The sequence below is a fragment of the Ovis aries genome, chromosome 15 (assembly GCF_016772045.2).
Source record: "Ovis aries strain OAR_USU_Benz2616 breed Rambouillet chromosome 15, ARS-UI_Ramb_v3.0, whole genome shotgun sequence".
Classification (NCBI taxonomy): domain Eukaryota; kingdom Metazoa; phylum Chordata; class Mammalia; order Artiodactyla; family Bovidae; genus Ovis; species Ovis aries.
This window is the reverse complement of record NC_056068.1, coordinates 54947163-54968646: the sequence shown is the minus strand read 5'-3', so window position 1 is coordinate 54968646 and position 21484 is coordinate 54947163. Positions and strand designations below refer to the sequence as shown.

Here is a 21484-nt window from a genome sequence, read left to right as displayed (position 1 = left end):
TCTTGGTCTCCACGCCCTACGTGTCTGCACAGACGCAGATTTTACCGGCAGGTGGGGCCAGTCAGGAGAATTACAGTGTTTGTGTGTGGGGAGACTATTTTTAAAGCTTGAGCTAAGTATGACTTTGTCCACAGTCTGCAGGAAGCGCTAAAAAGCTTCGCCTTTCCTAGGCCCCCTGTGTTCCAGACTGGGTTCTCCCTTGCTTGTTCTCATCAGACTGCTCTCACCTGTCCCCACCCAGTGCCTGTCCGCCCCCCAGCCTCCTCAGTCCCCTGCTTGTAAGCCCCTGGGTCTGGAGGAAAGGCCCTGAGGGAAGGAGATGGTCCCTTTGCAGGAGGGTGGGTCTAGGTCTTTACGTCCCAGTTCCCAGCTGCAGCTGTGGAGAGATGAGGGTGAGAGGTAGGTCTGTCTGGGGACCTGCAGGTCACTTGTCTGGGCTCTGAGGGGAGTGCAAGGCCAAGGGGAGACAGGCCAAGCCTGCTGGGTGGCTGTGAGGCAAAAATATAATGAGATAATGAGCTCATGTGCAGGCCTCATGAACTTTAAAGTAGGGGGCACATGTGTTTCCTTTCAGCTGTGCCTCTCTGCCTGGTTCCTAAAGGAGGCTCTGGATGTCTGGCTTTGTCATTCGGTGTCTTTGCCTCTTCGGTTGCTCGGGTACCATGGCTAGGTTAGCCATTCTTCCACTAGGAAAGCCAGAGGGGTGGAGGAGGGACCGCAGGGCTGGTGTGTGTGTGTGTGTATATGTGTGGCGGGGGGTGGGGGGTGGTGCGGGGGAACCCAGCCTGAGACTTGCTTGTTTTGGTTATCTACTGCCATGTAGGTCTTCCCTGGAAGCTCAGCTGGTAAAGACTCTGCCTGCAATGCAGGAGACCCTGGTTTGATTCCTGGGTTGGGAAGATTGCCTGGAGAAGGGATAGGCTACCCACTCCAATATTCTTGGTTTTCCCTGGTGGCTCAGCTGGTAAAGAATCTGCCTGCAATGCAGGAGATCTGGGTTCAGTCCCTGGGTAGGGAAGATCCCCTGGAGAAGGGAATGGCAACCCACTCCAGTGTTCTGGCCTGGAGAATTCCATGCACTGTATAGTCCATGGGGTCGCAGAGAGTCAAACGTGACTGAGCGACTTTCACTTTCCCTGCCATGTAAGAAATCACTCCAACGTATAATGGCTCAGCACAGCAATCAATTGCATTTCATATCACTTATTATATGGAACTTATTATATGCCAGACACTATTCTAAGTATTCTATGTACATTGACTGACTTATTTCCCATATCAACCCTTTGAGGTGACTACTATCTCCATTTTATGGAAATATGGGAAATGTGGAAACTGAGGCTCAGAGAGAAGCTGAGTGGCTTGGCCCAGCTCACTTAGCTGTACGTAACAGAGCCGTCCTTGATCGCAGGCAGCCTCTTTTTAGAGCCTGTGCCGTAACCACTTGTTATGCTGCCCAAAGGAACACTTGCGCCACTGACTTAACTTCATTTGAGAACTTAGCTTTTTTCAGCCCAAAGTAGGGCTCTGTGTCCTTCTTTGCCAGAGCAAGGGGGCTGATGTCTTGAATTATTAACTCCGTTTTGGAAAAGTTGCTGCCTCTAAGAATCAACTAATTAGAAAATTTTTCTTGTCTTGACACTTCTGTCCTTAAAGCAGTTTCTCTTTTTCTGTCCTTCTGTACCCTTCCTATATTTAATAACTATATATATATGTTACATATACGAATGTGTATACATCAAGAAACATAAATGTATGCTTGCATTCCTAATTCAAAATATGTTGACTGATGGGTATGCCAAATAAAGTAATAAATAGCTTCTGGAATTACATTGTAAACACAGGAAGAATTTCCCACCCAGCTCAATAAACACAATAATCTCCATAAATACAACCACTGGGACTTAAATAAATAGAAGAATAAACACAGGGCATGTGACTTAACCAGATGGCTATTTGCTGTTGCCAGATGTTGAGCTATGGACCGACATGAGGTACTGACATGCAGAGCAATGATCAATGCAGTGAGCTACCTGTGAGCACTGACACTGTGTATATTGGGCAGTAGTGGACATTTGCCCTTTGTGAATATCAGCCACTGGTGAGGGCTGTCATGGATGAACATTAGGTGCTGATAAATGTCAGTTATCAACCGGACATTTGCCCCCTGGTGAAATTAGCTGTCATAGAACATTGAGCATCAGTGGGCAAGACCTTGTTGGCCTATGATGATGTCTAATGTCTTGGTGGACATTAGGAACAAGCAGAGGTAGGTCTCTGCTCCCCACATGCCTGGCACTCTCGTCCAGAGACACATCCTATGAGCTGGTTTGGAGGCAGTTGATGGGTGATGGTATCTCCATACCCTCTCTGAGGGGTCAACCGCTTGGCCATGACAATTTGGGGAAATCAGGTGGTGGTATGATAACACTCATGGAGGGAAATTACTGGATTTTCAAGATCTAAGCACAGCAGGACTGGCTTCAATGGGCAACAGGAACTCAGAAGGGCCCCATGCTTGGTTTAAGACTCTGCTCTTGCCATCTTGAATTCTTAATAATTTTGAACACAAGACCCTACATTTTCATTTTACCCTAGGTTTCACCAAGTATGGAGAAGGCAATGGCAACCCACTCCAGTACTCTTGCCTGGAAAATCCCATGGATGGAGGAGCCTGATAGGCTGCAATCCATGGGGTCACAACGAGTTGGACATGACTGAGCGACTTCACTTTCACTTTTCACTTTCATGTATTGGAGGAGGAAATGGCAACCCACTCCAGTGTTCTTGCCTGGAGAATCCCAGAGATGGGGGAGCCTGGTGGGCTGCCATTTATGGGGTCGCACAGAGTCGGACACGACTGAAAGCAACTTAGCAGCAGCAGCAGCCACCAAGTATATAGCCAGTCCTGAAGCACAGAATTCTGGCCAGGTGGCCCTGTCACCTGTCATGTAAACTTGGGCTGCTCCTCTCTGAGCCTCCATTTTCTCTCTGTAAAATGGGGCCAGGAGGGGAAGGATTTTATCTTTTGCTTTTCATGCTCTACAGTGCAGGAGACCCAAGTTCAATATCTAGGTCGGGAAGATTCCCTGGAGAAGAGCATGGCTACCCACTCCAGTATTCTTGCCTAGAGAATCCCATGGACATAGGAGGCTGGTGGGCTACAGTCCATGGGGTTGCAAAGAGTTGGAGTGACTAACATTTTCACGCTCTAGAGTCCATGGTTTGATTGGAGATACTTAGAGTTGCATAACTCCACCCCCTCTTTTTCTTCTAGCAGAAAAAAAAATGGAGTCCTAGTGTTTATTGGTTTCTCAGAACACCTCTGCCCTCTCTGACACGTGTGACCTGCACAGTTGACCTGGACACTGAGGGGGGACAGCCAGGAATGCCAGACTCACCATCTGACAGATGAAGCCAGGAACAGGATAGTTTCCTCAGCTGCGTATGGTGACAGTAAGGCCCAGGGCAGTTATGAGGAGGAAAGGATCGCATGTACACCATGTCCCAGGACGCGTGCCCAGTAAATCACAACTGAATTATTAATGAAGTGCAGTGAAATGTTTGTGGCCTGTGCTATGATGACAAACTGTGCTCAGCTGTTTCCCCACCTCTGCAACTCAGCTGGCATGTGTGTTGAGGGTCTATTCTGCCTAGGTGCACAGAGCAAAGGTCCCGTGGGCCACACTATGGCTCTGCAGGTCTACCATCCTAAAGCTTTATGAAATCCTTCAGTTCTAAATCAGATATCAAAATATGAGTCTACGACCACGTGGTTCTACAATCTATGGTTGAATGAGAAAACAAGCATTTCTGGAGTCTGTATTTTCTGCCAGGCACTGCACCTGGTTGTTTACAAATGTTACTTCCTTTCCTCTTCATACAGTCCTGTGCAGGGAGATATTTTCATCCCCATTTTCCAGGCTCAGAGAAGAAAAGAGACTTGGCCGAAATCACACAGTTTTAACCCTTTTTGGGGAACTCCAAAACAGAATGTTTGCACTAATCTCTATGACTCTGTAAGGTTCCAATGACCTCGTTCTCTGCCCCAGGATTCCAAGAGGGCTGGGCGTGGCGGGATGACGGCAGTAGGGATGACTGCGCAAACTGCACTGGGCTACTTTGGCCTCCAGCGGCTCTACGCCTTGCTTGGCGACCCCTCGGATCTGGGGTGCCTGGCCATGCGCGACCACGAGGTGGCGCTGCGGGCTGAGCGCCACCGGAGGGGTCGCGGGAACGCCTGGTTCTGTGAGGCCACGCAGGCGCTGGAGGTGTGCAAGGAGATGCCCCCATTGGGAAGGAGGAGCCCACCCTCCTGCCGGCGCTTCCCTCCCCGCCCCATTTTGCAGATGTAGAAGCTGCAGCTCAGGGCCAGGTGACTTGCAGGAGCCCCGGGCTACCTTTCCTCCAATTTCAGCGCCACTAACTATAAGACCCCTATGTTCCATAGCCCTCCCCCAAGGACGCTTTCTTCAAATGGGGCTTTTAAGACCCACGGGGTGAAAGTCTTAGGGATCCCTCCCTCCACCCTTGTATTTGAGGTCTCTCCTGCCCCAAGGAATGTGGGAGGATGAAGTACCAGTCAGGACTGTGAAGGCTGCAATCTCACTCGGATCCTTTCCTGTCCCCCTCGCTTCAGGCCTTTCCCATGTTGGTGGTGGCCAGCCTCTGGCTCAGGGAGTCCAAGCCCTGGGGGCTTAAGCCTCGTGATGGGCAAGCACCCCAACCACACACACAGCGTGAATGTCCAGGGAGTCTGTGCCGCTGCTCACTGACGGCCCTTCCTGAGAGCCAGCCCCGTCCAGGTCCGCTTGTTCGTGACTGCACGGGTGAGCCTCCTCCAGGAAGCCTCCCTGACCCCACCCCAGGGCCTGCGCAGCTCCCGGTGCTGCTCTTCTGTGTGCCCTGTCCCCTCCCGTCCCAGGAACTTGAGTCCCAGAACAGACAGGGCGAGCTTGGTGGTGGCGGCGACTATTACAGATACATTGCTGCAGATCTTGGCCAGTCAGAAGAACTTGCTGACAGCAGTGCCATTCAGATGAGCTGGAAGTGGGTTCCCTGTCACAGGACGTGTGTGTGAGCAGGAGAGGGTACCACAGCATTCAGACGCCAAGAAGGAACACAGTACTGCTGGAGCTTAGAGGGAGGTGGCGGGAGGGGTGGTGGAGACCTTGGGGAAAGCTTCTAAGGAGACGAGGCAGAAACTGGGTCTATTAGGCCGGGAAGGAGCAGAGAAGCTGGGGTGGGGGTGGCAAGGGCCTGGTCCCAGAGTAACACCCTGAGCAAAGGCAGAGGCATGCTAGGGCCTGACAGCTGGGGCTGGGGAGGCAGGGAGAGAGGAGGTGAGGAAGGTGGACAGAGGGTAAGTTGCACTGAAAGGTTCCACCCCAAGGAACTCCCTCCCTCACTCCCCTAATCCTAGGAGGTTATTGGGCTTTTCAGAGGGAACAAGCTTGGCTTGATTCATCCTTGTGGCCCCAGAGACCCATCTGGGGAATGTCAACGGATGCTGGTCAAATGATGGCAAGAGGAAGACTCTTTGTAGTGTTTATTAAACCAAGGTGTTGGGTGTGGCTCGTGGGGGAGGACAGAGCTCTCATTGTCCTGTGGGCGTCTCTGAGGGACCGGCCCCACGGATGCCCACATGGCGACGTACGGCTTGACTTCTACCCAACGCCTCTTCTCCCAGCTCATCCCCAGGACACAGTGTTACAAAAGTGAACAAATGCAATGTCTTCCTTCTTTAAAAATGACATATTTCCAATCCCCTGCCAGCAGGGACCTGGATGGGGGGGTGGGGGTGGTGCTAAGTGATAGTCCATTAAAAAGGCAACAACTTTTATGAAACTGATACTAAGGAAAGAGCCCAGGGCTGGGAAGCTGAGATGCCACCCTGGTGGGGAAGCATAAGCATGGGTGGGGGCTACCCTGCCTCCTTGGCTGCGTTCGCAGTAGGCTGAGCTGGGCTGTCGGGCACAAGGCCAGTAGGGGCTGATCCAGGAGGCCCCTTGGAGCTGGTGGGGCTCCAGGACTGCATCAGCTCCTGGGGAACCAGCTAGAGGCAGGACCTCAGGGGTCAAGGAGCACATTTCCGTTCTGGATGCTGGGGGATGCCACCCGAGTGGGAAACTGGGACTGGCACCCCTGAGGCTTCCAGAGGCTCCGAGGTGAACTGACTTAGCCTGTGCCACAGCTAGTTACTGGACCCAGAGCGCCACCCTCGAGGCCCTGGCCTGCCCTCCCGGGGATGACAGGGAAAGGGCGCAAATCGGAGGATGTGAGTCTTGGAAACAAGGGGGAGCCCAGAAAGGGGAGGGGGGACATGATTTAGAGAAGAGAGAAAAGCGCAAATGGGCCCTGTGGGCAGGCAGGCAAGACACTGATTCACTCACGCCTCTGCTGCTGGAAGACCTCTGAACACCATCTTTCCTTCTCTAGGCCTCAGTTTCCCCATCTGTCACGTGAGGAAGTGGGCTTGACATTTTTCTCCCATCCTTTCTATAACTGAAGTCCTATCCAGAGTTCTAGGGGAATAAAAAAGAATGAGGTAGGCCTCACATGGCCAGAGCAGAGAGAGATTTATGTCATAGAAGAACCCACGTCCGAGGGGCTGGACCTCCCTCCCGCCCCTCTCCTGTCACAGGTCAGGTTGGTCCAGGCCTCAGGGAAGGCACTTTGGGGACAAGTGGGGAAGGACAGCAGGGGGCTGCTGTCTGGTTTGGCATCAAAGACCCTCCGCTTATGGTCTGGGGAGCAACATAGACAGACGGGCAAAACTTTCCTCCTGGGTGTGGGTCCCAGGTTCAAAGCCTCTTTTTTTTTTTTTAAAAAAAAAAAAGCCTCTCTTTCAATGATGCTGCCACACAGGAATGGAGAGTCCCTATGGGCATTGGCACATTAGAATATAAATTACCCAGGACCTGAGGAAACCCAGGGCACAGTCTGTTACACGGCCCCAGGCCACACTATTCGTCACAAGGTATTGGAGCCCCTGGCACCTAACTCCTGGGTGTCTATGCAGTGCAGGGCCACCTTGGGGGTGAAGCCAGGCTGCCGTGGGTAGGTGCCCTCCCGCACCAGGCGCCGGCACTGCACGCCCTGGCCCACGCTGATGCTCTGCAGTGCAGGGAGGTGGACGAGCAGCTTCTCGGGCAGGGGCACCAGGCCCGTGCCCGACAGGTCCAGCTCCTGCAGGGAGCCCAGGCCTGAGAACACCTCAGGCCCTGCCCACTGGAGCCTGGGGTTGCTGGACAAGTCCAGGACCTGCAGGCCCTGCAGCTCGTGGAAGCCGTGGGGCGCCAGCCTGGGGAGACCCTGCAGGTTGCCCAGCGACAGGTGAGTGAGGCCCGCCAACCCCTCAAAGGTGCCGGGGCCGATGGCTGCCAGCGGGTTCCCATCCAGGCTCAGGTAGCGCAGGGGCAGGCCCCGGAGGTCGGGCATAGCGCGGAGCCGGTTCCAGGCCAGGTTGAGGCTCTGAATGGTGGGCGCTGGCCGGCCAGCCTGCGAGGAATGGGGCAGCAGGCGATGGAGGAGGTTGTGGGAGAGGTCCAGGTGCAGCGCCCTGCCCTGGCTGTGGGTGGCGAAGGCAGACACGGAGACCTCGCGGAGCCGGTTGTGGCTCAGGTTCACGTCGCTCAGGGGTGAGCTGGTGAAGCTCTCGGCGGGCAGGGCGGCCAGGCCGTTGTGGCTGAGGTCGAGCGACTCCAGGTAGCGGAGGCGGGAGAAGGCCGTGGGCGAGAGGCTGGTGAGCAGGTTGTGGCTGAGATCCAGGCCAGACAGCGTGGTGTAGCCCGGCCCTGCCAACACGGACTCGTTCACCGTCTCCAGCCGATTTGAGGACAGGTCCAGGTGGGCTGTGTCCAGGGGGATGGGCACGGGCACGATATGGGGGCCCAGGCCGCTGCAATCCACCCGTGTCAGGCTGAAGCTGTCAAAGAGGCCGAAGGTCTCCACCTCGCACTGGCACCCGGGGAAGCAGGGCCGGGTGGTCTGGGCCCCGCTCGCAGCCAGCAGCAGCAGCAGCAGCAGCAGGAGCGGCAGCAGGGGCCACGGCATGGTGGGGCTGGAAAGAGAGCCACAGGTGAGGGTCAGCAGTGGGTACCCCGTTCCAGGGGCTTCCCAGGCAGCATTAGTGGTGAAGAACCTGCCTGTTAATGCAGGAGACGTAAGAGATTCAGGAGCAATCCCTGGGTGGGGAATCCCCTGGAGAAGGGCATGGCAACCAACTCCACTATTCTTGCCTGGAGAATCCCATGGACAGAGGAGCCTGGAGGGTTACAGTCCAAAGTGTCACAAGGAATCGGACACAACTGAACTGACTATAAGCATGCACGCACACACCCCATTCCAGATGATTCTCGCCCACCCTGGAAGACACCAGCCAATGAGTGTAGGCACAGCTGAAAATAGCCACATGCCCCTCAGTGCCCCTAGACGTTTTCCCTGAATACCCCTTCCTCAAATAATTCCTAGTCCCTGTTCCTCTCTGGCCTCAGTCTCCCCATCTGTATGATATGGCGAGTTAGGCTAGATGGCTGGGTTTTAAACTGCAAGTGTGCGAACCCTTTCTTGAATAAGATTGGCAGGTGACAGTGGGCCTATTCTGGGGTGAAGGTGGGAGCCTGAGTCTTCCATGCGTGTTCACTGTCCTGCCGTGGGATGTGAAGGGCAGGTGCTTTTGGGGAGTGCTCCCCACACCTCTGCGGAGCCTGTGCTGCGGGCTTGGTGCTGTGCTCGCCGGCTCCCTGCACAGCCTCACTCAGCCCTCACAGCCACAGAAGCCGCACGGCAGCAATCTTGTCAGCACTTCACGAAGAGGAAACTGACTCAGGTTCAGAAAGCCATGCACGGCCACGCGTGAGTGGGAGCGGATCTGAACGGCGCTCAAAGGGCCTGGCTCACTGTCGTGCTGAGCTGTGCCTGAGACCCCTGCTCCAGCTTCCCAGACCGAGGCCTCTCCTGCAAGGGGGGCCTGCTGCGACTGTCCCCTCCTCACTCCTTTTGTGGGTAACGATGGCTGGGTTCACAGTCATAAGTCCTCTCCCCTGGCCTGGCCTCTAGGGACAAGATCCTTCATTCCAACAGGGGACCCTGCGTCTAGACTTCCAGATGGGCCCTGGGGACCACTCTGCTGAGTCCCTTCCCCTTGCCCACCTTGACCCCCAAGCTGTTAGAGTGATTACACTTTTCTGGCCCTTCCTTTAACCCACGGCAGGCAGCTGGGCTGTGCCCCCTATTATACAGATAAATAAATAGAGGCTCAGAGACAAAAAGGGTTTTACCCAAAACCCATATGTAAAAAGCAGGGCAGGATTAGAACCCAGGCCTGCTCAGTCCTAATTCTACTTTCCTCTGCTGCCTCCAGGACTGGCAGGAGAGATGCGATCCAAGAGGGCCTCTTCCCACTGACGGGGGCTACAATGCAAGCCACTGCCCCTCCCCTGGCTTCATCGTCTCTCCCTGGATAACTGTAACAGCAGCTGCCATTGATGCCAAGCACCACCTGTACACTGCCACCTTCAACACTCATCCCCACCCACATCTGTAGCTCCTGGAGGGTGAGAGAGAAGGCTGAGCAGTGAAAGAAAGCTTCTAACTGGACAGTGTGCGATCACCCTCTCCCCCTAGAAGAGCAGCTACTCAGCCCAGAGACAGAAGACACCAAGCCTCACGCCAGCAGATCCTTCAGCTGGAGTGGCCTAGCTCCCCGCTCTGCACCCCTGCCCCACCGTCCCCCCCACCTTCCTCCCCCTGGCCTTTAGGGAGGGTGGATGGGGGAGCAGCAGGATCGCATTACCAGTTCTACATGAAACTTTAAAGGGGCAGCCACTTGATCTGCACTTGGGCTCTTCTCCCTGGGCCTCCCTCTGCAGACCCCTCCTCTCCCACCCCTTTCTTTCGTAGAGTCCAATTTGAGGATTAAACCCAGCCCAGGTGCATCCTGGGCTCGGTCCCAATTGAGGCTGGACAGAGTGTTCCAATGTCTGGAACCAAAAGGAAAATATTAAGTTGCTTCACACCCCTTTTGTTCCCCGGGTGAGCTTCTCACAGCAGGAGTTCATTACTACCTAGGGCCTCACCTTCCCTGCTAAGTTGATCTGCTCACACCCACCCCTTCCTGGGGTTTAAACAAACACCAAATGCACACAAAAAGGCCTAAGATTACCCTTCATTCCCAAAGGTGATTATACAATGTGCCTCTCAAGTGCCAAACGGCCCCTCATGAGCTCCTGCTTATGTAACTCAGCTCAGGCAGGGCTCCCCTACCCCCCCTCCCCCGCCACGAGGGGCCTCTCCAGCCCTCGGCTTTGTCCTCTGTACCACAAGGCAGTCATTTCTGCCCGCCGCATACACACTGATGCAAGTCACACACAGTGCAATGCAAACTGTGAGGCACAGTGCACGTGTGCTGGGTGGTCGTCACCGGGCCACAGAGGAGCAGGAGCGTGGATGGAGACCCGCCTGGAAAACCGCTTGTGATGCTCCTAGGACACCCCGACAAGGTCCCTGCTGAGCCTGCACTGTGGACACCTCTCCGTGGGCCCCTGTTCTGGGCCAGGCCTGGACATTGAGTGGAAAGTGCTGACAGTAACTTAGCCTGTCCTCACTACGTGCCAGTCACATGTCCCCTTAGATCATTCTCGGTCACTCCAGGAGGTCAGTCTTATGTCCGTGTTACAGTGGAGGAAACTGAGGATGGCAAAGGAAGGTGCCAGGTGCCAGAGACCAGCATGTGAACTCAGGCCTTTGTAGCCTTGTAACTGGCTAGGTTCAGGTGGAACATGCACTTCTGTGTGTTGCTGGGGAAAGAGCTAAGCGTCCAGGGTCCCACGGCCAGGCTCCAGCTCCTGTTGGCCGCTGTGACCGTCAGTGCCCAGCTTCCTAATACTCAGTGGCTCTTGGGTGTTCCTGAGGTCACAGCAGAGCCCAGAGGTCTCTCAGGGTTGTCCCACACGGCTGGGACTTGGAAGCCCTGGGCCTGGAATCAGAAGGTCAGAGCCTGAGGATCAGCTGCTATCACCTCACTGGGGACCCAGGGACAAGATGAAGGATCTCAGCTTTCTCATCTGGAAAGTGAGGGATTACACGCCCTGCTCTGCAGCCCTCACAAGGTCAAATAAGCAAAGGTCTTTGGGAAAATATCAAGGGCTGTGCCCTTGGTAGGGGTTTTCCTTATCTTTTCCTGGGAGAAGAAAAAAAGAAAAGAGAAATTTATGAAGGTCTCTCAACTTTGGAGCCAGCAGGGGGTAAAGGAAGAGACGTGGGCTAGTGGTCTTTGAGAGTTGGTACCCCTGCTCTGCTCAGAGGTCATGTCCCCTTTTGGGTAACCTAAGGAGGAGTGCCTTTGTGTGAGTGACTCAGAGATGCTGAGGTCTGGTTTTGCTGCTTGGAGCAAAAGGCCCAGGAGCCAAAGGCAGGGCAGAACTTTCCCAGGAGGAAACTGAGGGAAGATAAGGAAAACCCCTGCCAAGGGCACAGCCCTTGATATTTTCCAAAAGACTTTTGCTTATTTGAGCTGTGAGGGCTGCAGAGCAGGGCGTGTAATCCCTCACTTTCTAGATGAGAAAGCTGAGATCCCTCATCTTGTCCCTGGGTCCCAGTGAGGTGACAGCAGCGGATGCTCAGGCTCTGCCCTTCTGACTCCAGGCCCAGCACTTCCCAGTCCCCTCAAGATGCCTGTGGAACTCTCCTAGGGATCTTATGGAGTCAGTAAAAATAGTGCTCAGAAGAGTCTGCAGCCTCATGTAGGAGGGGGCTGATGCCATAATGCTAAGGATCATGAGGGTAAAGTGCATGCTAAGAAAACTATACATTAAAGAAAAAAAAAACAACCCTAAATCATAATTTTAGAAAGTCTAGAAGAAAATCTGTCAACCCGTTAACGGTCTTCCTTTAGATGGCAGAACTTTGGGTGGTTTCACCATGTCTTAATCTCCTTTTCCCCCTCTTATTTCCTCTCATAATAACTATATATATATAACAGACTGAGTAATGAAGACTCATGGCCATCTCTGCTTTCTCTGACCTTGGCTAGCCACAATCTCCAAGCCTCAGCCTCCTCATGTGTCAAATACAGGTGTTAATAGCCATCTCACAGGCCTGTCAAGAGGATGAAATGTACTTGTGGGGGAGGTACCTCCGCACGGGGGAGGGTACAGTGGGGGCTCCCCTGCCCTCCTCCACAGACAGGGAGTGGCTGGGGTGGGGATTTCTCTTCCTTCAGCAGACACTATCAAACATGACAAAGGTCTTACTACTGCCTTCCAGGAGAGCAGTTCTTCCTGGGAAGCCAAGCTATGCTGTTTCTCAACAGGGCTGCTGGGCCTGGGAAGGGATGACTAATGTGAGTTCCTCTTCACAAAAACCACTAGCCTCAGCTCATACGGAGAGGAAAGGCCTGCATAGGGACTGAGAAGACTCTCGACATCAACTTGCAGTAGAACTGAGCAAGTCACAACCTCTCTGGACCAGTTCCTTCAGCTGTGATTCTGGGATACTAATGATGGTTCCATTAGCCGCAGAGAAGATGGCTGTGAAGATGAGACTCAGAAGACCAACATCCCTATAGAGAAATGGGGCCCCAAGGGGGTGGAAGCCATATAATTGAAAGACTGTGTCTTTTCATTCCACCTCTACCCATATCCACTGCAGACACAATCAACCACAGCACTAAATTGCAGAGGGCAAGGCAGTCTGTTAGGCCCTGTGAGGTGCATGCTGGGGTCAGGGCAGGAGATCCCAGGGCCTCTGTCCCCATGAGGCTTACAAACCAGCAACGGGGACAGGAGACCAACTCGTATCAAGATCACTAGCACCTGCCTTAGATCCAGGAGACCAGGACTCTAGTCCCAGCCCTGCTACTAACTGTGTGAACTTTAAGAGTTTTCTTTCTTGGAGCCTCAGTTTTCTTGTCTTGTGGAACTTATTCTGCCTCCTTCCTTCTCTCGAGACCCTGTGATCTACGCTCGACAAGGAAAGGCAGGCAGGTATTCACCATGGAAGGCGAACAGAGGATACTTCACTTACTCTCCAAACCCTAACCTGCAGATCAAAGTAATCTGATGATCCAGGTTACAGAACATAAGGGCAGCTGGACAAAGGCTTAGCGGCATGAGGTCCGCTGGGCAGGGGCCATGAGTGATTCCTTGATGGGTCCATCGGGACTCTAAGGAAAGTTACAGTGTCAGTGGTGGGACCCTAAGAGGTCCCCAGGCAGGTCTCCCCACTGCAACACCCCAGACCCTGCTAGGAGAGCCTCTCAAGCAGCTCTGGCTAGATCATGCCCCTTCTTGGAAACCTCCTGACTTCCACTTTATCTACAGAAACCAAGTTCTCTCTGGCACACAGGTATCTGCACCTTTGTGCAGATCTGCCCGCATGGTCCTCCCTCTTTGGGTTGAAAGTTCCATCTTGATGTGAACCTATGTTGGTGGCCTCAGAACAAGTCTCAGCCTTAGCGCACACTTCCCCAAACTCAAGAGGATTCCAGGGCTGGAAGAGCTGGAAGGCCCCTCCGAGATCACGGTAACTGAGGCCCAGAGAGGGACTGTGATGGCAAGGAAACCTGGGACCTGGGTCTGGATGCCTCACACCACTGCCAGGACAGCCGAATCCCCCAGGCCTGCCCCAGCCCTGCCAGTGCAACAAAGCCTGTTCTGTCCACTCAGGCCCCTGGGCCACTCCCCCTCCTCTCCTGGCTTCCCGGGGCCTCTCACTCCGCTCCGTACTGTCAACACACCTTCAGACACACACTAGGTAAATTCTCTGCCTTTATTGACCTGCCTGTTTCCTGACTTGAAGTGTGAAGCATCTTGGGGCGGTGACCCTGCCTTCTTCACCTGTTAACCCTTCCCCCACCTGGGGCCGGAGCCAGGCCTGGCAGGCATGGCAAACTTGCTGGATGAATGGAGGGCCCAGTCAACTGCGGGACACAGAGCTGGCTGTGAATTCAGCTCTGTACCTACTGGCCTCGGGCACGTCTCAACCTTGCTGAGGCTCAGTGTCCTCAACACGGGTGACAACACAGGGTTGGTGGAAGCATTAGGGGACAGCGAGTGAAACATCTGGTGTGACTGCTACAAGCTGAGTACTGAATGCATAGTAGACAAGGACGGGGATGATTTATTAAGCTTTCTGAAAGCCATGACCATGTTATTTGTTGTTCTTTCCCTCTCCTCCCAGCTGCCCTAAGAGGGGCCAGGCACCCAGCAGGGCTTTGACTACTTGTGCTAACAGCCTGTAGTCACTGCGCTGGTGTTTGCTGGCAAGGCCCCCATCTCCTTTCTCCTCTGAGGCCTATCCGGGGCTAGGGGTTCCAGCTCGTGTCCTCCTGGTCCCAGTCACTGGCACCCCAGCATCTCTGGCCCACAGATTCGCCAGCTCCTCACCACGTCTTTAAGGGGGAGCTTCTTGTAAAGGGACGAGCTGGGCACGGGGCTGAGCATCCACGCAGGATGGGTTTGTCTCCACTGGCTGCTCAGTGCTGAGTCACGTCCCACCCTTCATCGTGACCGTACACAAGTTGACGCCACTGAAATCCCCAGGTGGAAATTCCATCAGTGTCCTGGCCCCCAACTGCTTAAGTCAGTTCTGGAAACACAAGGCAAAAAGAATGCCTAGGGCCAAACTCCCGGAGCCTTGAGGGTTGTCTCTCCCAAAAGAGGCACTAATGCCACTGCTGCTGCTGCTAAGTCGCTTCAGTTGTGTCCGACTCTGTGCGATCCCACAGACGGCAGCCCACCAGGCTACCCCATCTCTGGGATTCTCCAGGCAAGAACACTGGAGTGGGTTGCCATTTCCTTCTCCAATGCATGAAAGTGAAAAGTGAAAGTGAAGTTGCTCAGTTGTGTCCAACTCTTAGTGACCCCAGGGACTGCAGCCTACCAAGCTTCTCCCATGGGATTTTCCAGGCAAGAGTACTGGAGTGGGGTGCCATTGCCTTCTCCACTAATGCCACACATCTGTGCAAACACATCAGCTCACCACGCACTTCTACAGCAGTGGCTTGTTTCTGCCTCCCCACCACCCTTGACCATAGGGACTACTGTCCGTGTTCTGCAGACAAGAAGACTGACATTGAGTGGGGCAGAACAGGAACCAGTCTCAAACCAAATCCAATGCTCCTTATACGGCTGTGCCTCAACTTACAAATGGGCACAGGTGGATTGTGCTGGACTATAATTACATTTACCTATCTCTGCTCCTGTGGGCAGGCATGGGGTTAGATTCACTTTTCAGTCTTGGAAGCTGATTGCTAGGCCTGGCACAGAGTAGGTACTATATGAAGATATACCAGGCATTTAGAATATTGCCGCCTCACCAAAGGCCACCTCTCAGTCTTTCCACTGCCTCCTCAACTCTCATCTGCTCAGTCACCCTACAAGATCAGCAGGTTGGATGGCATGGTATCTACTGTACACCTGCCTAGAGACCCAGAAAAGTGCGGTGATCTGCCCAGAGTCACAGAGCCAGTGAGGTCAGAGGCTGGACTCAGTATCCAGCTGTTCTGACACCCGGTGCCTACGCTCCTCCATGACGTCATTCCTGGAGAAAAATCTACAGAGAGATGGACAAGGCTCCCAATCCTATTTTCTCCATTCTGAAGCTTGGCAAGTTCCCTTTGGTCTGAGCCATGTGTAGGCACACGGGCAGGCAGTATGGGGCGGAGGAAACGGCTTTTGCAGTCAGGCACACTGGGCTCCACCCCACCGAACCTCACCTGCTAGGAGGCCTGTGTGTGTCCTCTCCCTGCCAAGTCTTCATCTGCAACCTGGCGAGAAACCTGGTGCTCTTCCCACAAGGTCCCTGATGATCACATGAAGTAAAGGGAAGACTCAGCTCCAGGCCTGGCACACACTGGTGCTCACTGCATGTGGGTTCCTGCCCCACCCCCTGACCAGCGGGTGATTTCAGAGACCAGGAAAGAAAAAGGGGCAGTGACACCAGCAGATCTGAAAGCAAGGCAGGGGCAGAGGACAGAGAAGACTCCAACACGGACTCTTCCTGGATTCTCAGTGCACCCTCTGGGGCTTCACTTGGGCTACACGTGCTCTGCCAGTGAGTTGATACGGGAGTGTGGAAATATCGCAGAGGCTGAAGGAGGCTGAAGCAGGTGTGTCACCAGTGACAGAATGAGGACCTGAGACTTAGCAGCTACCCCTGGGTGGGTGGCTCACTGTCTTCCCCTCCCTCTCCCTTTGGCCTTGCCCCGGTCAGGTTCAGGAGGCCTCCTGGCCAGGACTGCTGCAACAGCCTCATTCCTGGCCCTCTGCCTCCAACTGCCAGCCTTGCTGGGCACCAGAATGCCATCCAGACAGATCAGGACCGCACCACCACTCCTGCTTTAAAACCTCTCCTGCCAAGAGAGCTTGCCTGTTTAGGGGCCTGTCTTTCTCCTTGGGCTCCACGTCTTTGCACTTCAGTGAAGATGATAGAGACACCCTTTTCTTTGTCCTCCATACAAATTCTCACTCATTGGATTCAAAAGTCACCTCCTCAGTGAGGTTTTCCCAGTCTAACTCACCCTTCATCCAGTAAAGGTCACTCTCCTCCTGGGCCACCCCTGTCAAGGTTCAACACACTTTGTGATGTGTGGCTACCTCCAAATCTGATGGTCCAGCTCCACTCCTGCGTGGACCTGGCCATGTGAAGTGGATAAGCCAGATGGGAGAAATGCCCTGAGCAAAAAGCTTCCCTCTGCTAGGAGGGTACCAGTTGGTCCAAGCTTGCAGGATACTTAGGGCTTTTGCCAGGTGGTGAACTAAGGTTTAGGACCCATAGTAGATACTGGCTCTGTCTTCTACTGTTAGTGCAGCTCAACAGATGTCTGCACAGACGTAATACAGGCCACAAACTTCTTCTCATTGTATTAGCACAGGTAGTTTGTCATCATATTTAACATCCATAACAGTCAGAATTACTGAGACCAGAATTACTATCCTCATTTGAAAGATGAGGTGACTGAGAATCAGAGAGGTAGTCACTTGCCCAGGGTCACAGAGCTAGGAAGCAATGAAACAAGTGAAAATCTCCTTCTGATTCTAAGAGGCTGGAGCACTCAAGCCTCCAGACTGGCTTCCCAGGCTCCAGCACCACCCACGAGCCAGAGGACAGTTTCTGAGAATTACCAACTCCACCCTATCATGCCAGCTTAAAAAACCCTCCAGCAGCTCTCCACTGCCTAGATCTCCGCTCCTAGGTATGGCATTCAAGGCCCTCATCTGTGGCCCCTGCAATCCCTTCCAGCCTCAGGTTGAATTCCATCCCTTCTTCCCCAATCTTGCATCTGGCAGTCCACAATGCTGACCACCCCTGTGCTGTTTCGGGACACACAGAGTCATGCAGTACAGTTCCCTAGGGGGGAGGCACTTTCTGCCTCTTTTCCCAGTGTATTCCCCCCACTTCCCCATTGTGCTGCCTTTCAGCCTTCCTGGACTTCAGGGACTCCAGGAAGGCCTTAATCTCTACATAACTTCACAGCCATCTCCCCTCTCCCTCTTCAAAAGCGTAAATTAGTGCCAACCCAGAATGAAAGTTAAATATCAAAGTGTTTCCAGGTTCTAGGGTCTCAACCAGTCAGCCACAATAAGAAGGGAAGAACGAGGCTGTCAGCAACCCCTTGTCCAGCAGGGAAACTGAGGCCCAAAGAGGGAAAGGAAAGCGCCCACAGTTGCCTCCTTCCAAGGTGAGTGGCTTGTACCCACCCTTCACATCTGCAGGACCTAGCAAAATTCTAGGTTAAAGACTGGCAAGGGGTAGGGGAGGGAGGGGGGTTGTTGGGTTTATCTTTGCCACCCAGGATCAAAGAGCAGGCTCCCGGCAGCCTGAGCCCTCCCTCTCAGATCAGACCTGAACTCTGCAAGTCTGGACTTATCGAAGGGTAGAGCAGGCAGGAGGATCAGAAGCTCCTGAGTCACCTCCTCCGCCAGGCAAGTGTGGGTGGGCACTGCACTCTGGCCGGCCCTGGCTGCGCTGCTCATCCCCACCGCAGGCTCTCCCTCGCCAGACAGTTTTCACCCCATCCAGGACAGGGTGACTGCGACTCAGAAAGGTTAAGCAACTTGCCTAGTGCCATACTGTGGGCCAGTGGATGTCCCATTTGAAACTAGAGTGTGCAAGGTTCCTACTGCCAGCAGCCCAGCTGGAGGTCCCGGGAGCCGTCATCACCTTTCCACCTTTGGGATTGGAGGGTTCAACCCCCTCACCCCAGGGGCGGTATGCAAACCGAGTGCGGATCTCAAAGAGGAGGAGCGGGGGGAGGGGGAGGGGGAGAGGGACGGGGGTACCCAGGGGCTGGCCTCTCCGCCGAAAAGACAAGTCTCTCTCGGTCCCATACACTCTCTCCGAGAAGCGTGGGGCAGGGCACACCGGTGCCCGTTCCTCTCCTCTCTTCAGCCCCCAAGTCGGGGGGCCAGGACCCGCTGTTACCTCTCTTCTCTCAGCCGCTTCGCCTGGGGTGTCCGGCACGCTCTGCCCAGCCTTGGCTCGGATCGGTCTTCAGGCGCTGCCGATCCCCCCACCCACCAATCCTATTCTATCCCCTCTCGGCTCTAAAGACCCCTGAGGTGTAGGAAGGGAGGACTGCCAGCGCCCCCTCGGCCCCCGGCCCGGGATGCAGCGGGGAGGAGGAACGCAGAGAAAAGTTTGAAGCTAAGTCGGCCCGGGTGGACTGAGGGGAGCGAGGAGTTGGGGCGGTGTCTGGCTCTCGGCGCGCACATACTCCGCGGACACCCAACCCAGACACGTCGACAGGCACAGACCACGTACGCGGACAAAACGATGCGCCCACCCACATCCACAAGCAAACGCGGGCCCCCATCCCGGGTCCTTGCCCCCTTCCCCAAATCACGGACACACAAAGGCACGGGCAGATGCATGTCCCCGGATCAAATTCGCAAAGACCCACAAACGCACGTGTCCGCACAAAGACCCCAGAGGCGCCGGCCGACGCCCACGGCCCCGGGTCAGAGCCTTTGTCTCCTGGAAGCCCCCCTTCTAGGTCCGGGTTCCTCACTCCAGCCGAGCCCCGCGCGTCACGCGGCCGCTGCCGACGCCCTGGGTCCGGGAAAAGTTGAGGGGCCCCGGCCCCGCCCCTGCGGCCAGCGCGGCTCGCCCGCCGGATGGAGCGGCGAGGCTGGGGTAGGGGCCTCCGGTCCTCCGCCCGCAGCGCGAACTCCCGCTCTGCCCGGAGACCCGTACCCACCTGGAAGCCTGCGCCGCAGCCGCCTCGGCACGCTCACCCAGGCGGCCCGGCCGCGGGCCCTCCGGCCGGCGCTTTTCTCGGCGCGGCGCGGCCCGCCCCCCGGCCCCCGCCCGCCGTAGGGCGCTCCCCCGCCCGCCCGGCGCCCAGTGGCGGCTCCGGCCGGCCGCCCGCGACTTAGGGAGCGTCGCTAAAGTGCTGGCCTTTCCCGGAGCGCTCCCCACTCCGCGCCCCCGCCCGCCGGCAGAGCCCGTGCCTAGCCCGGGTTCCACCCTAGGGAGCGTCTCAAAAGTGCGCATGCAGCTCCCACCCACTCTAGTCGGCCTTGCTCCTAGCTTTCTGCATCCCGGGGTTCCTTCCCGCTTCCCCGGAGCGCCTGAGCCTTAGCAGATGGCCGCACGGTGGGGAACATCTGGAGGTCGCCGGAGTGTGTGTGTTTTTTTGTGTTTGTGTGTGTGTGTGTGTGTGTGTGTGTGTGTGTGTGTGTCTGAAAGACGAATCGACAGAGAGACAGTCAGGCTTAGGCAGAAAAGCTGGCAAGAGAGAAGAGAGAGAGGGAAACAGAATTTTTTTTTTTCTTTTCCTGGAGGGAATCATCGACTTCTGGTTAGATTTCTAAGAAGGGAAACGGAGCAGTTTAAATCTATTCCTCCCTCTGCAGCCCATCTTCTCTCACCCTTCCTTATGGTGAAAAGTGCAGAAAAGCATCCAAGAAACCTTTTTCACTTGAGAGTTAGGGGGAAGAAATTGCCTATTGGATGCATTCCCTACAAGGAGTGTGTGTGTTTGGTTGGGGGCCTTGAATTTGAGTCTCCCTGCACACCCAGACACTCTGGGGTTGAAGGAGGTGTTAGTTTTCAGGCACCCCAGAAGTATATGGCCTGGGGACTGGGGGAGGTTTTGGCCTTGAACCCTGGACCTCCCAGGAGCTTTCCTGCTGTGTAGAGATTGGGCAGTGTTCCCTTTACAGTAGCCCGGACTTGCACACCCAGTCTTTTTGTTCCTTTTATTACTTTTTTTTTTTTTAATTAAAAAAAAAAATTTGCTTGGGCTTCTGAGTCTGTGTCTGCTTGTCTGCCTGGGGAAGGAGAGAGACAAGTAAGGAGGCGGGGAGGGAGGAGTAGAGGCCACTACCCCGGGCCTCAGAGCAGCAAAAACAAATCGGCTTCCCTGAGGACAAAGTGCTCTTGCAGGCCCTCACTGGCACTAGCCTGTGTGGTTGCGTGGTGGTGGTGGTGCTGGTGGCGACTCTGCTCCCCTGGGATGGCGAGGCCTGGGGCCCCTGGCAGTTAGGGAGGTGCAGGAAGAAGGCTGGGAGCCTAGTCCTACCATTCTGGGACAGGGAAAGCTCCCCTCCCTCCTTTCTGCCTCTCACTGTCCTCCCCTCATTAGAATCCCAGCTTCTGGACCTGGGAGGCCACCAGCTCAGACGTCTCATCACATTGTCTTTGAAATTGTACCATAGGCCTCTTTGCACCCAGTCTCCTCACAGTCGAGCTTAATAAGGATGCTGTTGACATTCAACCGTGCATCTCCTAGTGGTTCTCTGTGCGTCCTGGGGCCGTCAAGAAGGGTCAGACCTTCCTGCTCCTACTTCTTCCTGGCCTGGAGGTGGGAGAGACCTGCCAGTTCGTGCCTGGTGAGGGCCCCCAGCTTGAACAGGGTTCAGGTTCCAGCCCTGGCATTTACCAGCTCTGGGTTATTTTAGGGAAGTTACTCTCTGAGTTTCTGCAGCTCTAATAGAGCTGTTGTGAGGAGTAAACAGTAACTTAGTAAGGCTTTAGGCTAGCTGATAGGAAGTGCCATTGTGGATTATTACCATTATTAGTAAACCAAGTTGTCTCTGATCAGGAATGGTGTGTGTAATCTGGAAAGATGAGCTGCCTTGGGAGGGGAGAAGCCAGGGGAATGGTCACTTGACCCTCTGCTCATCTAGCTCACCCGCTGGCCATGGGGGAGGAGAGGGAGCATCTTTCAAAGGACCCCTCCCCCTCAACCTTTGTGCTGGAGAACTTGCATCCTCCCCTCCCTTAAGGTGGAGTTCTGGGGTGAGGCTCCTGCTCAGCATCTGACAATGGAGATAAACACTAACTCTAACTCCCACTGTCCTTTGTCTGCAGGCTCTAACCACAGAGGCTGGAGGCTCTACGCCCCTCCAAAGGGCCTCTCACTTAACAGAAGCATAACAAACCACCTTTCACACCTTGGCTGGCAGCTGGCGGCAGTTTCAGTGTACTGCTACATTCATCATTTCCCTTGCTTGATCTTTTCTCAGTGGGAGGTGGC

At 54.8% G+C, this 21484-nt stretch overlaps 1 protein-coding gene across 5 annotated transcripts; it reads right to left on the bottom strand.

Annotated features, from left to right (window-relative positions):
* Positions 1–5533: 5533 nt before the first annotated feature.
* On the bottom strand, positions 5534–19512 carry TSKU (tsukushi, small leucine rich proteoglycan). Of its 5 annotated transcripts, none has more exons than XM_027979563.2 (3): positions 18913–19249; positions 15719–15804; positions 5534–8062 (listed from the first exon to the last, which is right to left on the bottom strand). In XM_027979563.2, the coding sequence occupies exons 2-3, from the start codon at positions 15760–15762 to the stop codon at positions 6973–6975; spliced, it is 1134 nt and encodes a 377-aa protein (XP_027835364.2). In that variant the 5' UTR covers positions 15763–15804; positions 18913–19249; the 3' UTR covers positions 5534–6972. The 5 variants fall into 5 exon arrangements, with proteins under 5 accessions (XP_027835364.2, XP_042089216.1, XP_027835365.3 ...); XM_042233282.1 differs by having other exon boundaries at positions 19202–19249; XM_027979564.3 differs by lacking the exon at positions 15719–15804 and having other exon boundaries at positions 19202–19512.
* Between the last annotated feature and the right edge of the window lie 1972 nt (positions 19513–21484).

Coding starts and splice junctions, on each gene's coding strand:
- TSKU (XM_027979564.3), bottom strand. CDS start 19,497: ATGCGCACTTTTGAGACGCTCCCTAGGGTGGAACCCGGGCTAGGCACG. Junction 8,063..19,201: donor GCTGCGGCGCAGGCTTCCAG/GTGGGTACGGGT, acceptor CTCTCTTTCCAG/CCCCACCATGCCGTGGCCCC.